This window comes from Peromyscus eremicus, chromosome 3 (assembly GCF_949786415.1).
Source record: "Peromyscus eremicus chromosome 3, PerEre_H2_v1, whole genome shotgun sequence".
Taxonomy (NCBI): Eukaryota; Metazoa; Chordata; class Mammalia; order Rodentia; family Cricetidae; genus Peromyscus; species Peromyscus eremicus.
In genome coordinates, this window is record NC_081418.1 from 144,790,891 (window position 1) to 144,811,021 (window position 20,131).

At 42.9% G+C, this 20,131-nt stretch overlaps 2 protein-coding genes across 4 annotated transcripts; one reads left to right on the top strand and one right to left on the bottom strand.

Moving 5' to 3' along the window:
• Positions 1–634: 634 nt before the first annotated feature.
• C3H12orf60 (chromosome 3 C12orf60 homolog) lies at positions 635–17,473 on the top strand. Of its 3 annotated transcripts, XM_059258720.1 has the most exons (4): positions 635–673; positions 4,011–4,061; positions 12,014–12,765; positions 17,219–17,454. In XM_059258720.1, exon 3 carries the CDS (start codon positions 12,038–12,040, stop codon positions 12,761–12,763), a length of 726 nt encoding a protein of 241 aa, XP_059114703.1. In that variant the 5' UTR covers positions 635–673; positions 4,011–4,061; positions 12,014–12,037; the 3' UTR covers positions 12,764–12,765; positions 17,219–17,454. The 3 variants fall into 3 exon arrangements, with proteins under 3 accessions (XP_059114703.1, XP_059114704.1, XP_059114705.1); XM_059258721.1 differs by lacking the exon at positions 17,219–17,454 and having other exon boundaries at positions 12,014–12,951; XM_059258722.1 differs by lacking the exon at positions 4,011–4,061 and having other exon boundaries at positions 650–673; positions 17,219–17,473.
• Positions 2,112–3,061, bottom strand: Smco3 (single-pass membrane protein with coiled-coil domains 3). The gene has a single exon (XM_059258723.1). The coding sequence runs from the start codon at positions 2,917–2,919 to the stop codon at positions 2,242–2,244; it is 678 nt and encodes a 225-aa protein (XP_059114706.1). The 5' UTR covers positions 2,920–3,061; the 3' UTR covers positions 2,112–2,241.
• Positions 17,474–20,131: the final 2,658 nt, after the last annotated feature.

Sequence of the window (20,131 nt, forward strand, 5' to 3'; positions counted from 1 at the left end):
CGTCAGGGCCAGAGTTGCTTCCGCTCAAATCCAACATCCGATTGGATTTCTGTCAGCCAAGAGCCCGCCTCATTCCGAAGCTTGTAGATTGACACTGATATCGTCCAATAAGAATAAAAAGAAGGAAACTGCTATTCGATTGGCCAATTGCTTTACCTCTCTCGGAATTCTGACGTATTTCCGGAAGCTCCTTCTATTGAGATGTCAGGTATCGGTCCATCTACAGGGCAGAGTCGTGTGTTGATTTTGTCCCTTGTTGTGTAGGGTGTAAATGGATGCTGTCCTTCGGGAATGCCTCCATTTGGAAACAAGTTCCCGAATGACATTAGGCACCGAGTTTAAAAAGTGCTCCGCACACATCAGCCCTTTGGATGCCTGGTGCTCCTGGATGTTCGGTAGTGGCTCGTAAACACGCAGCATGTGTAGAACCGAACAAAAAAATCATTTCCTGGCGAGACTCACTAATTGATAATCTGCACACACAAAAAATATGTTTTAAAAGAGAAACAAGGATACATGTTTTAGATTTTCCAGAGGAAAACATAACTCCCCCGTTCCTACTGATCTTTCATCACCCCAAAGTCCTTTATGATGTCATTACACACGGAGTTCGTTCTTTCTAGTCTCCGTCTTTTCCTTCCTTAACACTCCTCCCCACCCTTTCCCCTTAAAGGTAAGCATTTTAAATGAAATCTTCGTAAAGCTCATGCTTGGTTGTTTTTCAATCAGAGCTTCCTTTACAGAAAGGTTATAAAGGAATTTTCAATATCAGGTATTCCATAAGTATTGATAAGACATGTTTATTAATGTTTATGATGTTTAAGTGTGTCACCTGACAGTGTAACATCAGTCCCATACTTAAGCTAAGCTTTGTTGTAGTAGAAAAAACACTTACATTTTGAGATAGGATCCCTGTGAAGCCCCGACTTGCCTGTTCAATAAGTAGACCTCCACCTCCCCATCCTCCTGTCTCATTGTCTTGACTGATGGAGTTACAGGCATGAGGCATGACGCCTGGGTGTCTTATTAAATTCTTGGTTTGATTACTCTTGGAGTGTCAGCGGTAGCAAGATCTAGTCGTTCAAAACTTACCAATCAGCTAATAATAATAATAATAATAATAATAATAAAAACCTGAAGGTGACCCAAATTGTTATATTGAAACTAATTTTTAAGACCAGTGATAAAATAGAAAATAATACATTTGAAAAAGTCATATGGCTAGTTAAAAAATTTTCACCTACTTGTAAGAGGTTTTTGAGATATCCTGAGTATTTTATTTCAATGAATTTTTTTGTACTTAAAAACAAAACTATAGCAAGAACATTATCAGCATTAACAGTATAATAACTTTCAAAGTGGACCCTATAAATGGGTCAATGGGAATTGTTGAAGGATTTAGAAAACAAATGCTGTATCTCCAGAAATGAAGTTGTATCAGTAGGCTTCCATAGCCTCTGGCTTTTTCTGAAATCTGGTGGTAAATGACAAGTACGAAAGGACACTGAGTCTTCTTCCTCACCCTAATATATTGTATGCATGGATAGCTGGGGTTTATTTCTTGTTTGCTTTTGAAAGTATTCTAGAGTGTCCCACTGCCTAAGTGATAGACAACAGTTGGTCAATATTAATTGCATTATAGAAACAAGATTTATTATTATCTTTTTCCAAATCCATCCAGTCACACTTTGTAATTAGTAGGAGCTTACAGATCCATTGCCTCTTTTCATTCTTGGAGAAAATGTTGTTGGTTGCAGTCGTTTCCAGGTTACAGACAATTGGATTTAATCTAGGGGTAAAAATGTGGAAGTATTTCCAGTTAACTTGAAGGCTGTAAGTGTGTAAGTGTGTGTCTAGCCAGAGGAGTATGTCTCATTAGACCTAAGGGATGTTTGGAACCGGCGATAGGAATGCCTCTGCATTATATGGGATGTTTGAGGACACTGAGTGAACAAGGAAACAGTAGTCTACACCTGCTGCTCTGTGATGCATTTATACCACATGGTTCTGACAGCAGGCGGGGGGGGGGGGGGGAGGACGACTCCCAGATAGAGACTTAGCCCTTCAGGGTCTAGTACAACCAATGTGGGCACTCGCTGTTGTCACAGAACCCAAGCATTCCCAATTGTTTACTCTATCGCTGTCCACATCGGAGGCATATGGAAAAGGAAACTAGTTAAAGAAATAAGCATCAAGATGCAGAGGGAAGCACAGAACTATCCCAGTGGTGGATCCATGACTTCATCTTATCTGGCGTTTCACGGCACTGGTGACCTCAGTGATGGCATGATGGTACCTTTCCGAAGCTGCCTTGAACTCCACCAGGTGCCTCTCGTAGCTTTTGATGGCTGCTTGAAGCTGCGTCCTCTCCACTGCTCCCAAGATGGCACGGACGATCATATCTAAGCCAAGACCAAGCACGGCAACGCCAATGCTACCAAGGAGGGAAGTCCCGATGTGAGCTAGCACGGTGACCAGCTTGTTAATGATGCCAGTGGTGACATTGGAGCCCACGAGCTTAACAGCCACTGCACTGGCTGCAGATGTAGCTTCTCCCAGGATGACAGAAATGACCCTTTGCACGATTGCGATCTTCTCTGTCTCCCGTTCCTTGATGTCCTGAAGCTTCCTGTAAAGGGTTGGCTCCAGTTTCTCTTTCAGTGCCTCGTCAACCTTCTGCAGTTCCTTTTGGATTCGTATCACAGCTTGGATAATGATGTCACAGTTTTCTTTGATGGTTCCATCTCTTTTCATCTCAATGAAGGCCAGCCTACAGCCCAAGTGGGTGTTCAGAACCCCGGTCAGCTTGTTGGTGACTTGGAAGCTGTCAGACAAGGAGTCTAGGAGCTGCTGGTGAAGGCGGTTCACTTCCTGCCGCCTCCTTGGGTTTTCTGGGTAGAGGAAGTCACTCTGAGCCATAGTTCAGCTACAGTCTCTGAAAAAATGAAACGAAATTGTCAGAGTACCTGTATGACTCTACTCAGGAGGCCTTCCAGGTAGCCAGAGCTAAAGGCTTTCTCTGAGAACTCAGGTTTGATTTGCGTCTCTGTTGGAGACGGGATCTCATGTAGCCCAAACTAGATATAATTTCAGATCCTCCAGCCTCAGGCTCGCATGAGCTGTGATTACAGGCCTGTGCCCCTCCGCCTGGTATATTCGGTGCTGGGGATCAAACCCAGAGCTTCATGAATTCGACACAACCATTCTACAAACTGAGCTGAATCCTGACCCTTCAGATGTTAGCTCTCGACTCCGATTACTTATTTCCCCAGTTCCTCGCCACCACACTAAATATGTGTCTACCAGGTGTATTTCTCAAGTATCTGGAGTTAAATCAATAAAGACCTCTGGGTTTACAGCAACACTGATATCAATTTAGTGTGTATGTGGTTGAAATTTTAAACTGCTCACCCAGGGCTTGTGAGATGACTTAGTTGGTACCAGTGCTCACTTTACAAACCTGAAAAACCTGAGTTTGGTCCCTGGACCCACTTGACGCAGCTGGCTCTTGCAAGGTGTCCTCTGAGCTCTACACACCTACCATGGTGTACCCACCCACAACCACCTCACCTCTCTCCAATAAATAATTTTAAGATCTAAAAAAGGAAATAAAATATTAGCGTCATTATACCTCTATGAACAAATTGTTTTTTAAAACGTAAGGACTATCCAAAACTGACACCTATGCAATATTAGAATCTTTAAAAATTCTTCATGAGCCAGGCATGGTGGTATGCCTTTGACCCTGGCACTCTGGACATAGAGGCAGGCAGATCTCTGTGAGTTCAAAATCAACCTGGGCTGCAAAGCAAGTTCCAAGCTAGCCAGAGCAACACAGTGAGATTCTGTCTCAAAAGACAAACATTTCTCAGAATAAGAGTATATTTTCAAGATGGTAGGTTGAAATATCATTTGAGAAGATCACTGATGCCCACTGACTGACACAATGCTATGCCCCAGAGGGGTTCTGGGCCATAAACTCACTGCCACTTTTTTTACATTTTTAACAGTTACCTGCCTGAAGCCTGTTAAAGACTGTGGCATTACCAGGTGCCTCAGAGGTGAGTTTAACACAGGTAACATACCTATGTATCGCAGATTTGGGATTTCATAAAATCTGAGTTATCATATAGCCAGTGCTTCCTGCCAGTGAAAAAGTCCTGTTTGGGGATTTACTCCAATTCTGCAGCCTGCTGTCCACTCAAGTAAGGGACATTCTCAAGAACCCTGCAGCAGCCTGCTGGGGACTTGCTAGCCAGCAGGGGGAGCCCGTGGCTCCTGGGAGTCCCATCTCACTCCAGCTTTCGCTGATACAGTTCTGCTTTGCTTGGTGTACGTCTGAGCTCTAGGGGGTACAATTCTGTTCGATGTGAGTGTTTGGTTGTTAAAACAGGATTTTGAGTCCAAGAGTAGCCGTGCATAACTAACTACAATCCCAGAATTTAAGAGGAGGATCAGGAGTTCAAGTTCAAGGTCAGCCTCAACTACATGGTGATTTCAAGGCAACCTAGGTTACATGAGACTGTCTCAAAGGGGTGGGGGAGAAATATAAAAGAAGGGAATTAATGTTAATTTCATGATACTATGCAGGGGGTTTAGTTTTTCTGGAAAAGAACCACATTGCAAGAGAAAGGATGTTGAGTGTCAGGATTATTATTATTATTTGTTTTAATAGCTTTTGCTGGCATGAGCCTCTTGATGTAAGCCAGGCTGACCTTGAACTCATAGAGAGCCTCTTGTCTCTGCATTCCAAGTGCTAGGATTAAAGAAAGGCATGTGCCACCACACCTGGTTTATCATGCTTTAAAAATGCCTATTTAAATTAAAATTTAAAGTTAGCATTCAAAGTAATGGGCTTCATTATGGCGATTTATACATATAACTCATTATGCTTTGCTCTTACCCACCCTGTCCCTCATTTCTCTGTCATTTCTTGCTGGTCACATTTTCAAATAAAACTTCTTAGGGTACTTTATGAAAAACACCAGTGCATTGCCAGCCAAGAGCTATGGGAATTTAAAGAGAGAAATTAAGATTGAGGGGACTGCAGGAAACTTCACAGAGAAAGCCTCATATGACTTGTGTTCTGGTAGATGCTCAAAATATAATGTTGAGAAATTAAAAATAGTAACTGATAGAGTATTTTACATATAAGACCATCCCACTAGTCTATGGACTTTTAAACAGAAAAGGACATCTGCAATCCTGCTATCTTAGCTTGTTGTTGTCCTGAAAATTTTTCTGTGTGCATAAAGAATCTTTAGGAAGTTATAATAATGGTAAAATTGTAGTAATAATAAAATTCCTTTTCTTTAGCTCATTTACTTTCCTATATTTCTAATTTTATAAGCACTTTATTAGATACATAAACCATTCCAAATCTTTATCATAATTGATTAAATCTCAAAGTATGTCACTGTTGTGACGTTTGTATGGATAGTTTATTTTTTCCCTCCATCATCTGTGTTATTTCCTTGGAATAAATAAGTAGAAAAACAACATAGTAGGGATTATTTTCACGTGGAAGTAGAAGTCAGTTCTCTCCTGCCTTGTGACTTCTGGGAATGGAATTCAGGTTTTCAGACTTCGTGGCACACACTTTTACCCGCTGAGCTATCCTGCTGATCCTAATTTCTTATTGCCTTTGACACATATTCAAATGGCATTTTCAAAGCTTGTCTGCTGACACCCAAAGTAAATTTTTATGCTGTGATACTGATCTCTCTCCAAGGTGGTCTTGTTGAAATAGTGTTGACTTGAAGAACATAGGATACATTTCAGAAAGTGTTCTCTTGTTAGGAATACACATTCAGCACATTAAGATGAGATGATGAGACCCTGGGTTTGTTCTCACTAAATTGGAAGAAATAGTAGAGCGGGGTCATAGAAAAGTAAGGTGGGCCTTGGTCTGTCCTTTCTAAAGATGGGTTGAAGGTTGAAGGGTAGTGGGTCATAGAAAAGTAAGGTGGGCCTTGGTCTGTCCTTTCTGAAGATGGGTTGAAGGTTGAAGGGTAGTACATGCAAACTCATTATACCAGTGCGACCACTGCTATGTAGATCTGGGCTTTGTCCATAATAATTATATATTACATTTTACACACACACACACACACACACACACACACACACACACACACACACGTGGGGGGGGGCTCTGATTTGTCACTAGTGTTCTCTCAGCTTATGCACTGCTGTCTCGGTTCCTCACTCTCCACGTGTGAGTGGAGACAGCATACAGATAAGGCTAGAAGCTTTGCAGTGGGAAGAGCAGCTGCTGTCTAGTCCTGAGCCTCACTTCAAATCAAAGCCCCGGTGTTCACTTTTTAAGTTAATTGTGATGCGATGATACATTTTCTGATACAAAGTCCTCTGAGAAATATTTTTAATGGAAGGCACTAATAATTTTTAGCAGAAAGCAGACCATCAACTTTATCCATTCCCACTTATCAAAAGATTCCATTGTGGACTTGAGACATTTCTGAGAAAAAACAGTGCTCGTCCCCATCAAAGGCTGTTTAGAGACACATGGTCTATCCAAGTGTGGTTGACTTCTTGGAGTACAAGCAAGTGCTGTGAGTTAGCTAAAGTAAGAGCTCACCTTCGTTCTTTCAAAGCCGGGCTCTGGGTCTCTTTATGACATCCGTAGCTTAGAAAGTACATATCATCATCCATATGAGCAACATACTTTCACACATGCATCATGGCATCTCCAGACTTCTTAAAACTAATGTCTTTGTTGTTTCTCTCCCTCAGTGACTCAGTCTTATGTCTTTCAGTAAGTCTTCCTTTCCTGGTGTCTTCAAAGCATGCCCTGTGATCCTTTCGAAACAAAGCTGGCACTCACTACATATGGCTACTCACAATTGGCGTTATTCCAAAGCCCTTAACTCTTGCAATTCAGAGTATTATAATGTTCGTAGGACTTTCCACATCACTTACCTTGCTTCCCAAGTCTGTGTCCCTCTGTTGTTTAGGAGTATTGTTGAAGGGCTTTTTCATGTGGGTTCATGTGGAAGCTTCTGGTGGAATGTGATGACCTCCAGACTTTGCTGGTCTCTGCTGGGTCCCTCTGCCTGTCTGGTTCATAGCCACTTCTGCCTGGTTTAGTTCTAAGAATCCTTCAGTTTCCTACAATACAATCTGCTGATATCATAAGCAATGTAACTTGAGAGATTAATAAATTGGCAGACTTGTTTCTGTATTTTCTGTTCTTTAATGAGTTTTTCTTTTATTAAAAAGTGCTATAAAGCCAAACAAAACCAGTTCAGTAGAGGTGGTAACTCCTTGGTTATAGCTCTGAGAATCCATCTTATCAACTCTTCCAGATCCATTTTCTTTGGCTTCTGCTGCATTTGGACCGTTATCTGTTGCTGGTGGCTGTGTTCAGTTTCTCAGGAGATACAAAACCAGATACAGCCAAAACTGTATACAGGAGTTTGCTTTTTTCCAGGTTAGGAGTTCTGTTCTTCATCACTTGTTATCTTCTTAACAGAGGCACACTGGTCCTGGAAGACTCGGTGGCTGAATGTCTCTATCCTCCCGGCATTCCTCCCTTGCTCCCTCTTGAAATCATGGCTTGTTTCTTTAGCTGCTATTGTTAAGTGTACACACACACACACACACACACACACACACACACACACACACACACACACACACGGTGGTATTTTACTTGTACTGAAATGTGATTTTAATTGTATGTTAATAAATAAAGTTGCCTGGGGGTCAGAGCTATTAGAGCCAGCATTGGAGACACACGCCTTTAATCTCAATCCCAACCACAGAAGACCTGGAAGTCTTTACAGACAGGCAGTGACGAGGCATGGGTTTACAACCCATGAGAAGGCAGAACTGAAAGTCTTTATAAAGACAAACACACAGGAAGTAGCTCCTTTTCGGAGAGCTCTCTTGGCTGAAGCAGGAAGGGTAAGGCTCTTAGCTCTGACCTCTTGGCTTTCTTCTCTGAATCGGCTCTGTGTTTCTTATTTAATAAGACGGTTGGTTACATCTACATTTGAGTTTTCCTACCTGGCCCACAGTCAGGACAAATCTCTGTCACCCGCCAGTCCCACAGCCACTCAGACCCAACCAAATAAACACAGAGACTTATATTGCTTACAAACTGTATGGCCGTGGCAGGCTTCTTGCTAACTGTTCTTATATCTTAAATTAATCCATTTCTATAAATCTATACCTTGCCACGTGGCTCGTGGCTTACCGGCATCTTCACATGCTGCTTGTCATGGAGATGGCTGGCAGTGTCTCTCCCACTCAGCCTTCCACTTCCCAGCATTCTCCTCTCTCCTTGTCCCGCCTATACTTCCTGCCTGGCCACTGGCCAGTGTTTTATTTATGCAGAATGATATCCACAGCACACACACACACACACACACACACTCTCTCTAAATATATAAATACAACCTGCTCACTCCATTTAGTGTTACTTGTATGTATATGATTTCAGTGCTTAACATTTGGTATTGGATAAACAATTAGATGGTTCATCCCTGGGGAAGACTATTTCTCCCCATATCAGCTCTCAGCATTCCTTTTATATTTTGTGTGTGTGCACACGCACACGTGCGCGTGCCTGAGTGTACATGAGCACAACATGTGCAGGAGCCTACAAGGTGTCTGGCATTGAGATCCTGGACAGTGTTGTGTTTGAACCCTGTCCCCAGGCTGTCCCTTCTGCTGCATCTTGTTTTTTGGCATCTGGCCCCCACATTTCAAACCCCCATTCACAGAAGGGATTGGCCCTATAGGACATGTGAGATAAGCATTCAGGTGTGGGGACCCTTTTCAATGTGTCCATCCCCACAGCCGCAGGACAGGAGTTGATCTCTGGAGAGACTGCCCTAAGTGTGAAGACACAGGCAATGGCTGTCATTGCTGCTATGGCAGTCTTTGTGTCCAAGCCCATGATGCCTTGGTCTGCTGTTTGCATTGTCCTAGTGGGACTCCAGGAAGGTGAAAGAAGTAAGAAGGGAGGAAACGAGGAAGGAAAGAGAGTGTGGGCATGGCTAAGCAGATGTCTGTGCAGGTAAATACGAAGTATGATGGTCCTAGAGGAGTCAGTGGCTGGATGAAGTGTAGATCCGAGGCAACCACATAGGCATCATTATCTTTATTAGCACCACCATGGCTATGCCCATGGGGGTACCACCATCTTGGTTACCTACACAGTTGCCCTTGGCTGGTGGTGGCAGGTGGCTCCATAGGTGCATGAGCCTAATTACCAGTGATGCATGAGTCCCCAGCAAGACTGCAAATTCATGCATCTCTCAGACTTGTCATGGGGTTAGCCCAACAACTGTAGTCTAGCCTGGGCCTTCCAGTTTGAAGGCAGCCACCTCTGGTCTAATCATAGGACTTGTTTGGGAGCTACCTCCCAGTCTAATCATAGGACTTGTCTGGCACCCACTGGTGTATATGCTATTTTGTTCTTTGTTCTGGTATGGCAGGGGAGAGGGTCTAGGCACACTATCAAGCTCCAACAACCAGACATTATAAACCAGATAGGAATGAAGAGGAAAGGGGCGGGTTAGAATGATAGTCTCCAGACTGTTAGGGCTCCTGAGGGGTCCTACCCACCATCTCCAAGTGAATATGTACTTGGGACAGCATACAGTATTTGATTATGTATGTTACCAAGGAGCATTGTGGGATCCTTTTGTGGCTTCTTAGCCTCAGAGATAAAATAATTTAAAAATGAACTCAGAAGAAAACTTGAGGACAATTTTATTGGAGTTCAAAATAGAGAGGGATGGATGGAGAGAGAGGGGGAGGGAGAACAAGTTGTAAATCTTGACAGCTTCCAGGAGGAGGGATGTGATGTTGAGTGTTGTCAACTTGGCAGGTTCTAGAATCACGTTAGAGAAGGGCCTCTGAGCATGTCTGGGGGCGAGGTATCTTGATTATATTAATTGTGGTGGGAAGACCCACCAACTGTGAGGAGCACCATTCCCTGGGAGGAGATTATGGGCTATGCAAGGGTGGAGAGAGTGAGCTGAGTCAAGCATGCACTCCTTGTTCTCTGCGTGTCTGGAGCCCCTGCTTCTGTGGCGTCTCCACACTGACCGACTGTCCGTCCACAGAGCTGAGACAAGGGCTTTCTCCGCTAAACTGCACCACATCACAGGAAGGCACCACATCACAAGGCAAGCAGGACTAGGCTTTGGGTCAGTATCCAAAACAAGGAGAGAAAGTGGGGCAATAAAAGTTACACATTCTAAGGGACAACTCAGGTTTGATAATAAACCGCTGCAGAGTTTTTTGTCTTTATAATAGCATATCTTATCAATAAGTATCAAATATTCCTCTCACATTTTTCTCTTTTAAAAAGGTTGTTTTCAGTTTCACAGTTACTGTTATTATTGTTGGTGGTGTGGAGGCATGCACTTACTACAGGGGCACATGAGGGGGTCAAAAGACAGCTCTCAGGAGTCCTTGTCTCCTTCTATCGGGGTGCTGGGCTCAGACTGAGGTCACCAGGCTAGTGGGTGGCCATCTCCCTGGTGCCCGGGCATCTTTGTAGCAGGACTTTCAATGTATCTTATATCTTGAGGTTATAAGGGGTCCTATCCAAGTGGCTGACAAACTCAATTGGATTAACTCCTTACGGAAAGGACAATAGTACATCTTTATAATCTTACATTCTTATGGGCAGTTTAGAATGTCATGTAGCTCAGGGCCAGAGGTAGAGCTCAGAAAGATTTCATTCTTTGCCCCCAAGTCATATAATGAAAGAGATCAAAATAATTCAAGATAAGTTAAAAAAAAAAACCCTAGATCTACAAACTACCATACCAAGAAGAAATGACCCGCTCCCCATGTTTCTTTTTGTTTTGTTTTGTTTTGAGACAGGGTTTCTCTGGGTAGCTCTGGAGCCTGTCCTAGAACTAACTCTGTAGCCCAGCTGGCCTCGAATTCACAGAGATCCACTTGCCTCTGCCTTCCGAGTGCTGGGATTAAAGGCATGCGCCACCACCGCCCGGCTCCATGTTTCTTTTTGTGAGACATAGTCTCTCTACCTGGCGTTGGTTGTCCTGAAACTCACTTTGTAGACCAGGGTGGCCTTAAACTCACAGAGATCCACTGCCTCTGCTGGAATTAAAGGCCTGCATCACAATGCCCAGTTTGAACAGCCTTCTAATGGGCACTCACAAAGCCCTGCCACCCCACTCTCCTCCTTTCATACAGTATTTTGAATCTTTTTTTTAAAGATTTATTTATTATGTATACAGTGTCCTGCCTGCATGTATGCCTGCACACCAGAAGAGGGCACCAGATGTCATGATAGATGGTTGTGAGCCACCATGTGGTTGCTGGGAATTGAACTGAGGACCTCTGGAAAAAGAGTTACTGCTCTTAACCTCTGAGCCATTTCTCCAGTCCCCAGTATTTTGAATCTTTTTTTTTTTTTTTTTTTTTTTTTTTTTGGTTTTTCGAGACAGGGTTTCTCTGTGTAGCTTTGCGCCTTTTCCTGGAACTCACTTGGTAGCCCAGGCTGGCCTCGAACTCACAGAGATCCGCCTGGCTCTGCCTCCCGAGTGCTGGGATTAAAGGCGTGCGCCACCACCGCCCAGCGTATTTTGAATCTTAAGATGCAATTATATGCTTCTTCCCTCTTCTGTACTATTTCCAATTCCAAGAAGGACAAATGTGATATTTTCTCTTTCATAAAGTCAATATGTTACCAGGGAAACTAAAAGCAGGACCCAAAGCTGGTTATGAGAGGGGAGGTTGATCTCCAGTGACCCCCCAAGCCTGCTAATGCCCAGCTAGCTAGCTAACATGTAAGTGGTCTAAATTCAGCAAGGTGTTCCTGTTCTACATTCCTAATTATTCCTGTTACTATTTCCATTAAAGCCCAGAATCATGTCTGCTTCAATTTTGGAGAGCTTTCCCATCCCTGTCAGAACTTATCTTTGTATTTAAAGCATCCTTTTAGTCTCTTCTTGGTGGCCAACTCCAATTTTAGTTTTCATTTGGATTCTGCTTTGCTTAACAGGGCTTCAATTTCTTTTTTGGAGAAATGTCTTCTGAGTCAGAAAAGGGTAAAGAGAGACTGATTCAAGCTGCTAAAATACTCTTCTTTCACATACGAGATCTGGTTTCCTTCATAAATAAGTTCGTTGAATTGTTTAACCTCACAATGAAGACTCAGATCCTCCAGATGGATCTGAAAGAAGATAGCTACATTAAAGATTTCTTTGAACAAATGATTAAAATTTTTAAAGAGATGCAATTGATGTTTGATGCAAAGCCTAAACAAATGCAAAAGGAGCCTTTATGTTCCAAGGTGGTGACTGCTGTGACTGCTGCAGTGGAGAAATGTGCCAACATGGGTCCCCACCACACAGCTAAAGAAATGCTCAAAACTATCCAGACACCAGCTGTTGCCTCTGTGCTGAACAGTAGTCACATCCTTGGGAATCTAGAATCTGCTCTTTCGCTCCTGATACAGTTCCCCATCATGAGTCTTCGATTACGTGACTTCTATACGGAAGAGACCAAAGAGCAGCCAGGTGCCACCACATCCGAGAAAAGTCCAGAACATCCCAAGGCCATTTCAGAGGATGCCTTGAGGAAGCTGCAAGATGCCCTAAGAACTGATAATGCCAACAAGTCGGTAGAAGCAGCCGCAGATGAACTGGAACTGTTTGTCAAGACTATGGAGCCAACCTTACAGGTCCTCCAGAAAACCATAAAGACCATAGAAGGGGATATCTCCACATCTAGGGAAGCCGAGGCCAAGTAGAGGTACGGTGGAAGATGTGTTCCTTTCTGTCTGAAATCAACTTGAGTTCTCTAATTTTTTTTGTGGTACTTTGTACGTTCCATTAATGCTATATGTGCAGTTTGTTAGAACTTAAATGTAGAGAGTCATCCCTTGACAAGTCACTTACCTGTAATTTTGATTTGTTACAATAAAAAGGCATAACCAAAGAAAGCCTGCTTGAAATGGAAGTGACTAAGTAGAACATCTTACTGTAAGGATCAAGGCAGTATTACACTCAGGGATAGTTCTAAATAGGTTGTTGCTTTGAAAGCATAATTAAAGCAACTGATCCCACCTTTTCACAACTCTGTCTCCAGTTACAACAGTGTGAAGTCCAGGTAAGTGTTGGCATTATCTTATGGTAATCTATTCATTACCATACTATAACCTGTTCATTATCATATAGTAATTAAGAGGTATGACTGTTCATTCCTGGGAAACATACAATCCATGCTTTGTCATTCATACTGGTAAAAGATGATACTGGAGTCTGGTGGTCACCTTGCTGGGATTTTCAGGTTTCTGCATCCCAGAAGAAAAAACTGGACAGAGAAATCTGTACTATAGCAAAAAGAGACAGCGCATTAAGAAAGGTATGCTTTCAGGGGAGGGAGGAGACCATATCTGGGAGGGAGGTTAGCTGCTCAGTGGCGTGCTGGGAGGCTTGTGATCCTTGATGTATCAGTTGCATAGCACTGGCTCTCTCACATGGCTTTTTTTTTTTTAATGTGCATTGATGTTTGGCCTGCATGTCTGTGTGAGGGAGTCGAATCCACTGGAACTTGAGTTATAGGCGGTTGTGAGCTGTCACGTGGCTGCCAGGGATTGAAACTGATTTCTCACACATTTTTGTCATGGGGTTTTCTACCCATGCTGTCTTATCTGTAACACATCTTTACAAGTCAGAGTCTTCCCTTATGTCAAATGTTTGGTTCAGATGCTAACCGCAGCTTTGTGTCAGGTTTTTCCTGGACCTCTCTCAGCCTATTCTCCTGCCTCAGTACAATTTCTGTAATGTCCACTGTTTTGATTTTTATCAACCACTAAATAGTCCTGATATGATTTACTTAGGACTAAGTAAAACAACAAATGGGCAGTAATATAATTTTCTTGCTTACATGAATAAGACCAGAGCACATAATTTGTTCTCACCTATTTTCTCTAAAGTCTTAAGATAAGGGGATACTAGTAGTTAAAAAAGAAAGGTAGTTTTGTCAGGTGGACAGAGATGGACACACAGCTCCATTCACTCACTCACAGCAGACCAAAGAGTTCCTGTACTATTTTAGGGGACACCACTATGGGCTAAACTAGTATTTGTGGCTTCAATGAAGAAAACAATTTTAGGACTAGCCAGTCTAACACAGAGTTGGGGGTTAATAAAGATTGAGAGATAAGACCAAACGGTTCCTGGAAGGAAAGTAAGACACACCCCAGAGCAAGAATACAGGCTTCTCCAAGAAGAGTCGCAGTTTATTAAAAGAGCATTTTAAATACAAACTTTAAACATGGAGGGGATCTCCAAGTGTGGGCATGGTCTCCTCAACTGAAAGTCACACTTCAATCTGGGCATTGGAAAGGGGAAGTGGACACAAAGTCCCACGCCAGCCAAGAGGCTCTTTGCAATTGACATCTGCTGGGAGAGGGAAACCAGCTTTCTCCAATGGAGTAACACTGGGTATACCAACCACCCCCAAGGGCAGGCTCCAAGCCCAGGGGTAGTTGGCCAACACAAAACAAACTCCATGTTCTTTTGTGTGCTTTTTGTTTTTATTTTGTCTTATTGGTGTTTTTGTTGTTTTGATTTTCCTATTTTTGATAATTTTGAAAGAGAGAGAGAGAGAGAGAGAGAGAGAGAGAGAGAGAGAGAGAGAGAGAGAGGGAGGGCGCGAGCGCTTGAACTTGGGTGGGTACGGAGGTTGGTAGCATCTGGGAAGAGTTTGGGGAGTGGAAAAACATGATCAAAATATATTTTGAAAATTTTTAAATAAAAAAGAGTCATACTTCATTTTTTGCAATACTTCCATGCAGGACTTTGGTGGATGCGAAGCTGTTTTCCTCCAATATTTCCAAGGAAGCTACATGAGATGACAAGTGTCTGAGGGCATCTGACCTGACTAGCTGTAGCTGCAAATCTCAGAGAGGCAGGAAGATGCCGTAATGTTACTGTAGACAAGGTTAATAGTCTTACTTGAGAGTCCCAGAAAGGAAGACCCTGCCTTGCGGTCTTCAATCCTTTTGTGTTCCGACTTCTCAGTGCCAATGTTTGCTACTCCTCAAGGTTCCAGAAGTTCAGCAAAATGACTGTTAATTTTACCAAATCAAGGTTAGATAGAGCTTGGGATATCTCAGTTGGAAAATTGCTTCTCTTGTATGCACCAAGCCCTTGGTTCGGTCCCCAGCCCTGAGTAACACTGAGTGTGGTAGTACACACCTGTAATCCTAGTGCTCATGAGATGAAGACAGGAGGACCATCCTAGCCTGGGATGTATAAACCTTGTTTCAAAAAACAAAACGACAACAAATTTAAAAAGAAAGTGAGTTAATTCAACAAAAGTCAATTGGAATCAGATCACTGGACAACTAAACCCTAAATCCTGATTTAATAAGCAAATTATCCAAAAATTTTATTTCACTGTTTAAAAAATATTCATTTATTCTTATTTATGTTATGGGTGTTTTGCCTGCATATATGTATGTGTCCACATGTATGCAGGATCCCTCAGACACCAAAGGAGAGCATTGGATTTTCTGGAACTGGAGTTTCAGACCTTTGTAAGTGACCATGTGGATGCTGGGAACTGAATCTGGGTCCTATGCAAGAGCAGCAAGCATCCTGACTACTGAACCATCTCTCCAGCCCCTCTCCTGCTGTTTTAAGTACACATAGAACTTCAGATATTAAAGAAAACATTTCACTATGACATAGAAATAAAATATTAAATGAATTCAGGATATTTTTATACCACAAGCAAAAGATGCTTCATTATTTTAATGAAATCACTATGAGAGGTAGTCACTACGTACCTTGTCTAGTAGTTTCTTTTAACGGTCCATATGAATTTATTTCTGAGCATTAGTTTTACCTCTAGAAGATACCCCAGACTAACAGGAAGAGAAATGAGATATTACAGTGAAATATCTAAACTAGCCTATAGTTTCATGAGGGTGTGTGTGTGTGTGTGTGTGTGTGTGTGTGTGTGTGTGTGTGTAGAGGCCAAAGGTCCATATCAGGCGTCTTCCTCTTTCATCCTCACCTTTCCCCTCCACAGGTTCGCTTGCTGACCCTGGAGCCCACAGATTGCCCACAGATCGCCTCTCTTCCTGCACACTCTGGGCATCCTCCTGTCTCCACCTCCCAGTGCTGGGTTTCAGGTGTGTTACAATACCTAGCTTAAATTCTGAAATGTTAACTTGGGTTTTGACTTCATTTAAATAAATGACCAACTTTACAGATTTCATACTCAAAAATTTTGAACTTCTGAGAGAGCTCAAGGGAATATGAACCATACTTTTATCCTTAACCAAACTCATAAATCTGTATAATTTCAAGAGAATGATTTCTGTCTCCAAGCTTTGGTCTGTGAACAGCAGCAGGAGGGAGAACTATGTCATCGTTTAAAAAACTTACTTCCTGAGAATCATGACCACTTAGATCACAATGTTCTCCGTTGGAGTAGAGCAGAACTGTATGAAGGCACAGACTAATGAGTCTGCTGACACAGGACCTGCTTTAGAATCCACATTTCTACTACATTCACTGCGGGATGCTCAAAAAAAAAAAAAAAGATGTCGCTTGTGTGGAGAGCACTCTGTAATACTTGCCTGTTTAAAACTGTTTTACTCTGAAACCTGATTGTGCATGGAGATGAAATGCTTTCGACTGACATTTTGGCTTTGCTATGTGGCCTTATTGATTTAAAAATACTTGAAATAATATCTATTTATTTGCGTGTGTGTGTGTGTGTGTGTGTGTGTGTGTGTGTGTGTGTGTGATGCATGTGTGGCGGTCAGAAGACAACTTTCAGGAGTCTCCTTCTATCGTGTATGTTCTGGGGGTCCAATTCGGCTCATCAGGCTTAGCAGGTGTGCCCTTTCTGCAGCGCCATCTTGCCGGCCCCACACTGTGTGGCTTTAAGTCTCACCTTCAGCCATCACACTCCTTTCTCTGCCGGACTTAACTAGTTCTTGGCTCTATAAATTCAAGGACCATCCCTGCTTGGCCTTTCCTTTCTCAGCTCTTTCCCACATGAAGCCGCAGCTCACCTAAGCAAACCCTCCTCTCTGCTAGAAAACGTCTGTATCCAGGGTCCAGAGGTGTCTCATTTTCTCCCCCGTCTCGTGTCTAGGGTTTGCACTTGTTTTGGCCACAACACACTACCACATACAATGTCTTATTGTCTCTTCCCTCCTCTCACCCTTTCCTCCCACTAGACATCCTATGGCCTGGCTCAAGTGCTGCCTCCATCCAAAGCCTTCCTGGTTCTTCTTCAAGGCATCTTTCCAGGCGCTTGGACTCTCACATACGTAAGACTTGATTTTCCTCTTGTGACTTGTTTTTAAATTTCTTCTTAGAGATTATACATTTGTGAGAGAACTGGTCAAGTATGTTCAACTTTTAGAAGAAAAGAAAAAGTTTCAAGTTTATCCCTGCTACTGTGTATGAGTGTGGGTGTGCACACGCTATGACATACATATAGAGGTCGGAAGTAACCTTTGGGAGTTGGTTTTCCTCTCCAACCTTGTTTTTAAGGCAGGATCCTTTTATCTATCTATCTATCTATTTATTTATTTATTTATTTATTTATTTATTTATTTATTTATTTATTATAAAAAATGTTTCTGTTTGGTTGGCTGCCTATGAGCTTCAAAATGATCCCGTCTCTGTTTTCCATCTCACTGTAGAAGTACTGGGATTACAGATGCACATGACCATATTTGGCTTTTTTTTTTTTTTTTTTGGTTTTTTGAGACAGGGTTTCTCTAGCTTTGAAGCCTGTCCTGGAATGTGCTCTGTAGACCAGGCTGGTCTCCACTCACAGAGATCCGCCTGCCTCCGCCTCCCCAGTGCCAGGATCAAAGATGTGTGCCACCACTGCCTGGCTCATATCTGGCTTTTTACATGGGCTCCAGAGATCAAATTCAGGTTGTCAGGCTTGTGCAGTAAGCCCCTTTACCTGCTGAACCATCTCATTCATCCTATCCTCAACTTCTAAGCCCCAATATCCTTTGTATATCTCAAAGCTCAATAAATGCATTCATATGGCACAAAGGAAATATATGTTGGGTGGCTTTTCTTGCTACGTCATTTCACTGCTGCCTCTCCAGGACTCACTGCAGAGCTGTTCCCTAGACAGCCACCAAAGACCCTATGCAAGGGTTATCCCAAATTATTTGTGCAAATTCTTGTTCCTTGCGCTGGATAGTTTTATGACAACTTGACACAAGCTATGTTCATCTGAGAGGCGGATCCTTGATTAAAAAAAAGAATGCTTCCATAAGATTGGAGTGTAGGCAAACCTGTAGAGCATTTTCTTAATTAAGTGATTGATTGGGTGGTGCCACCCCTGGGCTGGTGGTCCTGGATTCTATAAGAAAGCCGGCTGAGTAAGTCATGAGGAGTAAGCTAGTAAACAGCATCCCTCCATGGCCTCTGCATCAGCTGCTGCCTCCAGGATCCTCTCTGCTTGAGTTCCTGTCCTGACTTCCTTCAGTGATAAACAGTGCTGTAGAAGTGTAAGCTGAACAAACCCTTTCCTCCCCAAGTTGCTTTGATCATGGTGTTTTGTTGAAGCAATAGTCACCCTAAGTCAGCCCTGTTAGTCCGGGCCTTCCCAGCTGCAGAATGACAGTGTGTTGACGCTGGAGAGTCCCACAGGTGGTTCACATAGCTAGCCATCCATTCTGTCTCTTGGATTATAGCATGGCCTCTCCCACATTCCTCTCTGGGACAGATGAGCTGATTTCCACTTCCGATGCTTTTTATCTCAGTGTTCTTCAAGGGGCTTCAACTGCATAATGTAGTCACAGTTCAAAGTCACCCCACACTCCTCCCTCCATTAACCTCAATAGCAGGGCCTTTGGAGACCAGGTCCAAATTGAAGCTGTGCACTTCCTGAGGGAAAGGCTGGGAAATATTTGCAGTTCTGAATTTTGGTAATTTATATTCTGCATTCCATAGCACATAATTGAGTTCAAATATTCTGGCAGTTATTTGATAACCAGTTTTTTTTTCATATTCTCACCTTGATTTCCACACACAGCCTTCCACCACAACATATACTTTTCTACAAAGATTTGAAATAAAAATTTCCATCTAGTCTATAAAGTAACATGCCTAAATTCCATTTTTTAAACAATGTTTTAGAAACATGCACGTAGGAGTTTGTTACAGGCCTGGCTAAGATTTTACTAACTGATAGAATAAATGCCTTGGTCACAAGACAGGATTCCTGCTAATGATCTTGCTGGGCCAGACTCTAACAGGGAGGGAGCAAAGAATGTGGAGCGGAGCCCCTAGCCCCCTGTGGCTGCATGACGCACAGTCACCATCGTCCTGCACTCTGAAATGCCCTGGTGCCCAGTGGCTGCATCCTAAACCAGGGAAAGAGCAACTGCAGAACTGCCCTAGCCTCTTCTGGGTGTGCTTGCACCCCTCATCCACCACTATAAAGAGACACCGCCAGCCTTTCCCCACGCAGGCATTCCTTTTCCCGCGGGAGAGTGTCTGTCCTTCCCTGTTTTAGAATAAACAGTCCGGTCTGTGGAAACCAGGCTCTAGTCTCTTTTCCTGTCATCGGTCTCCCTATTCTGCCTAACAGATCTAACACCAACACATTCCATTTTTCTTTCTCAGGTTTCCACGTGTCTCCCCATTTGAGAGTACATTGATTTGATCTTGGATGCTGACAAAAATCTCTGAAGAAAAAACGTCAATTTTCCTACCCACTTTGATTTGTTACTACTTAGGATCACTAAGTTAAAAAAAAAAAAAAGTCTGTACTCACCAGACCCTGTCCAATTGCTTGAGATAGAAAACGTGACCGAGATTACGTTAGCAAAGACATTGTTTATTGATTCCTGTAATGATGAAGCCTAATGTATGCTTCAGGCAGTTTGCCTCTAGAGGCTCATCACATGCTCTCACCTGTCCTAATTTCTTTCCATTTCTTAGCTCTGCCTCTATTGAGTTAGTTTCTCAGGGAGGCCAGTTTGTCTCTCTTTGTGGCAAGGTAGCTGGTAGCAGCTTCCAGGGCACATGTACTGTGCTTCTGCTAATCACCCCCCAAAGAGATTCTTGCTGCACTCCTGAAACTAATTTTGAAAATGTCCCCGATTGTATCTCAT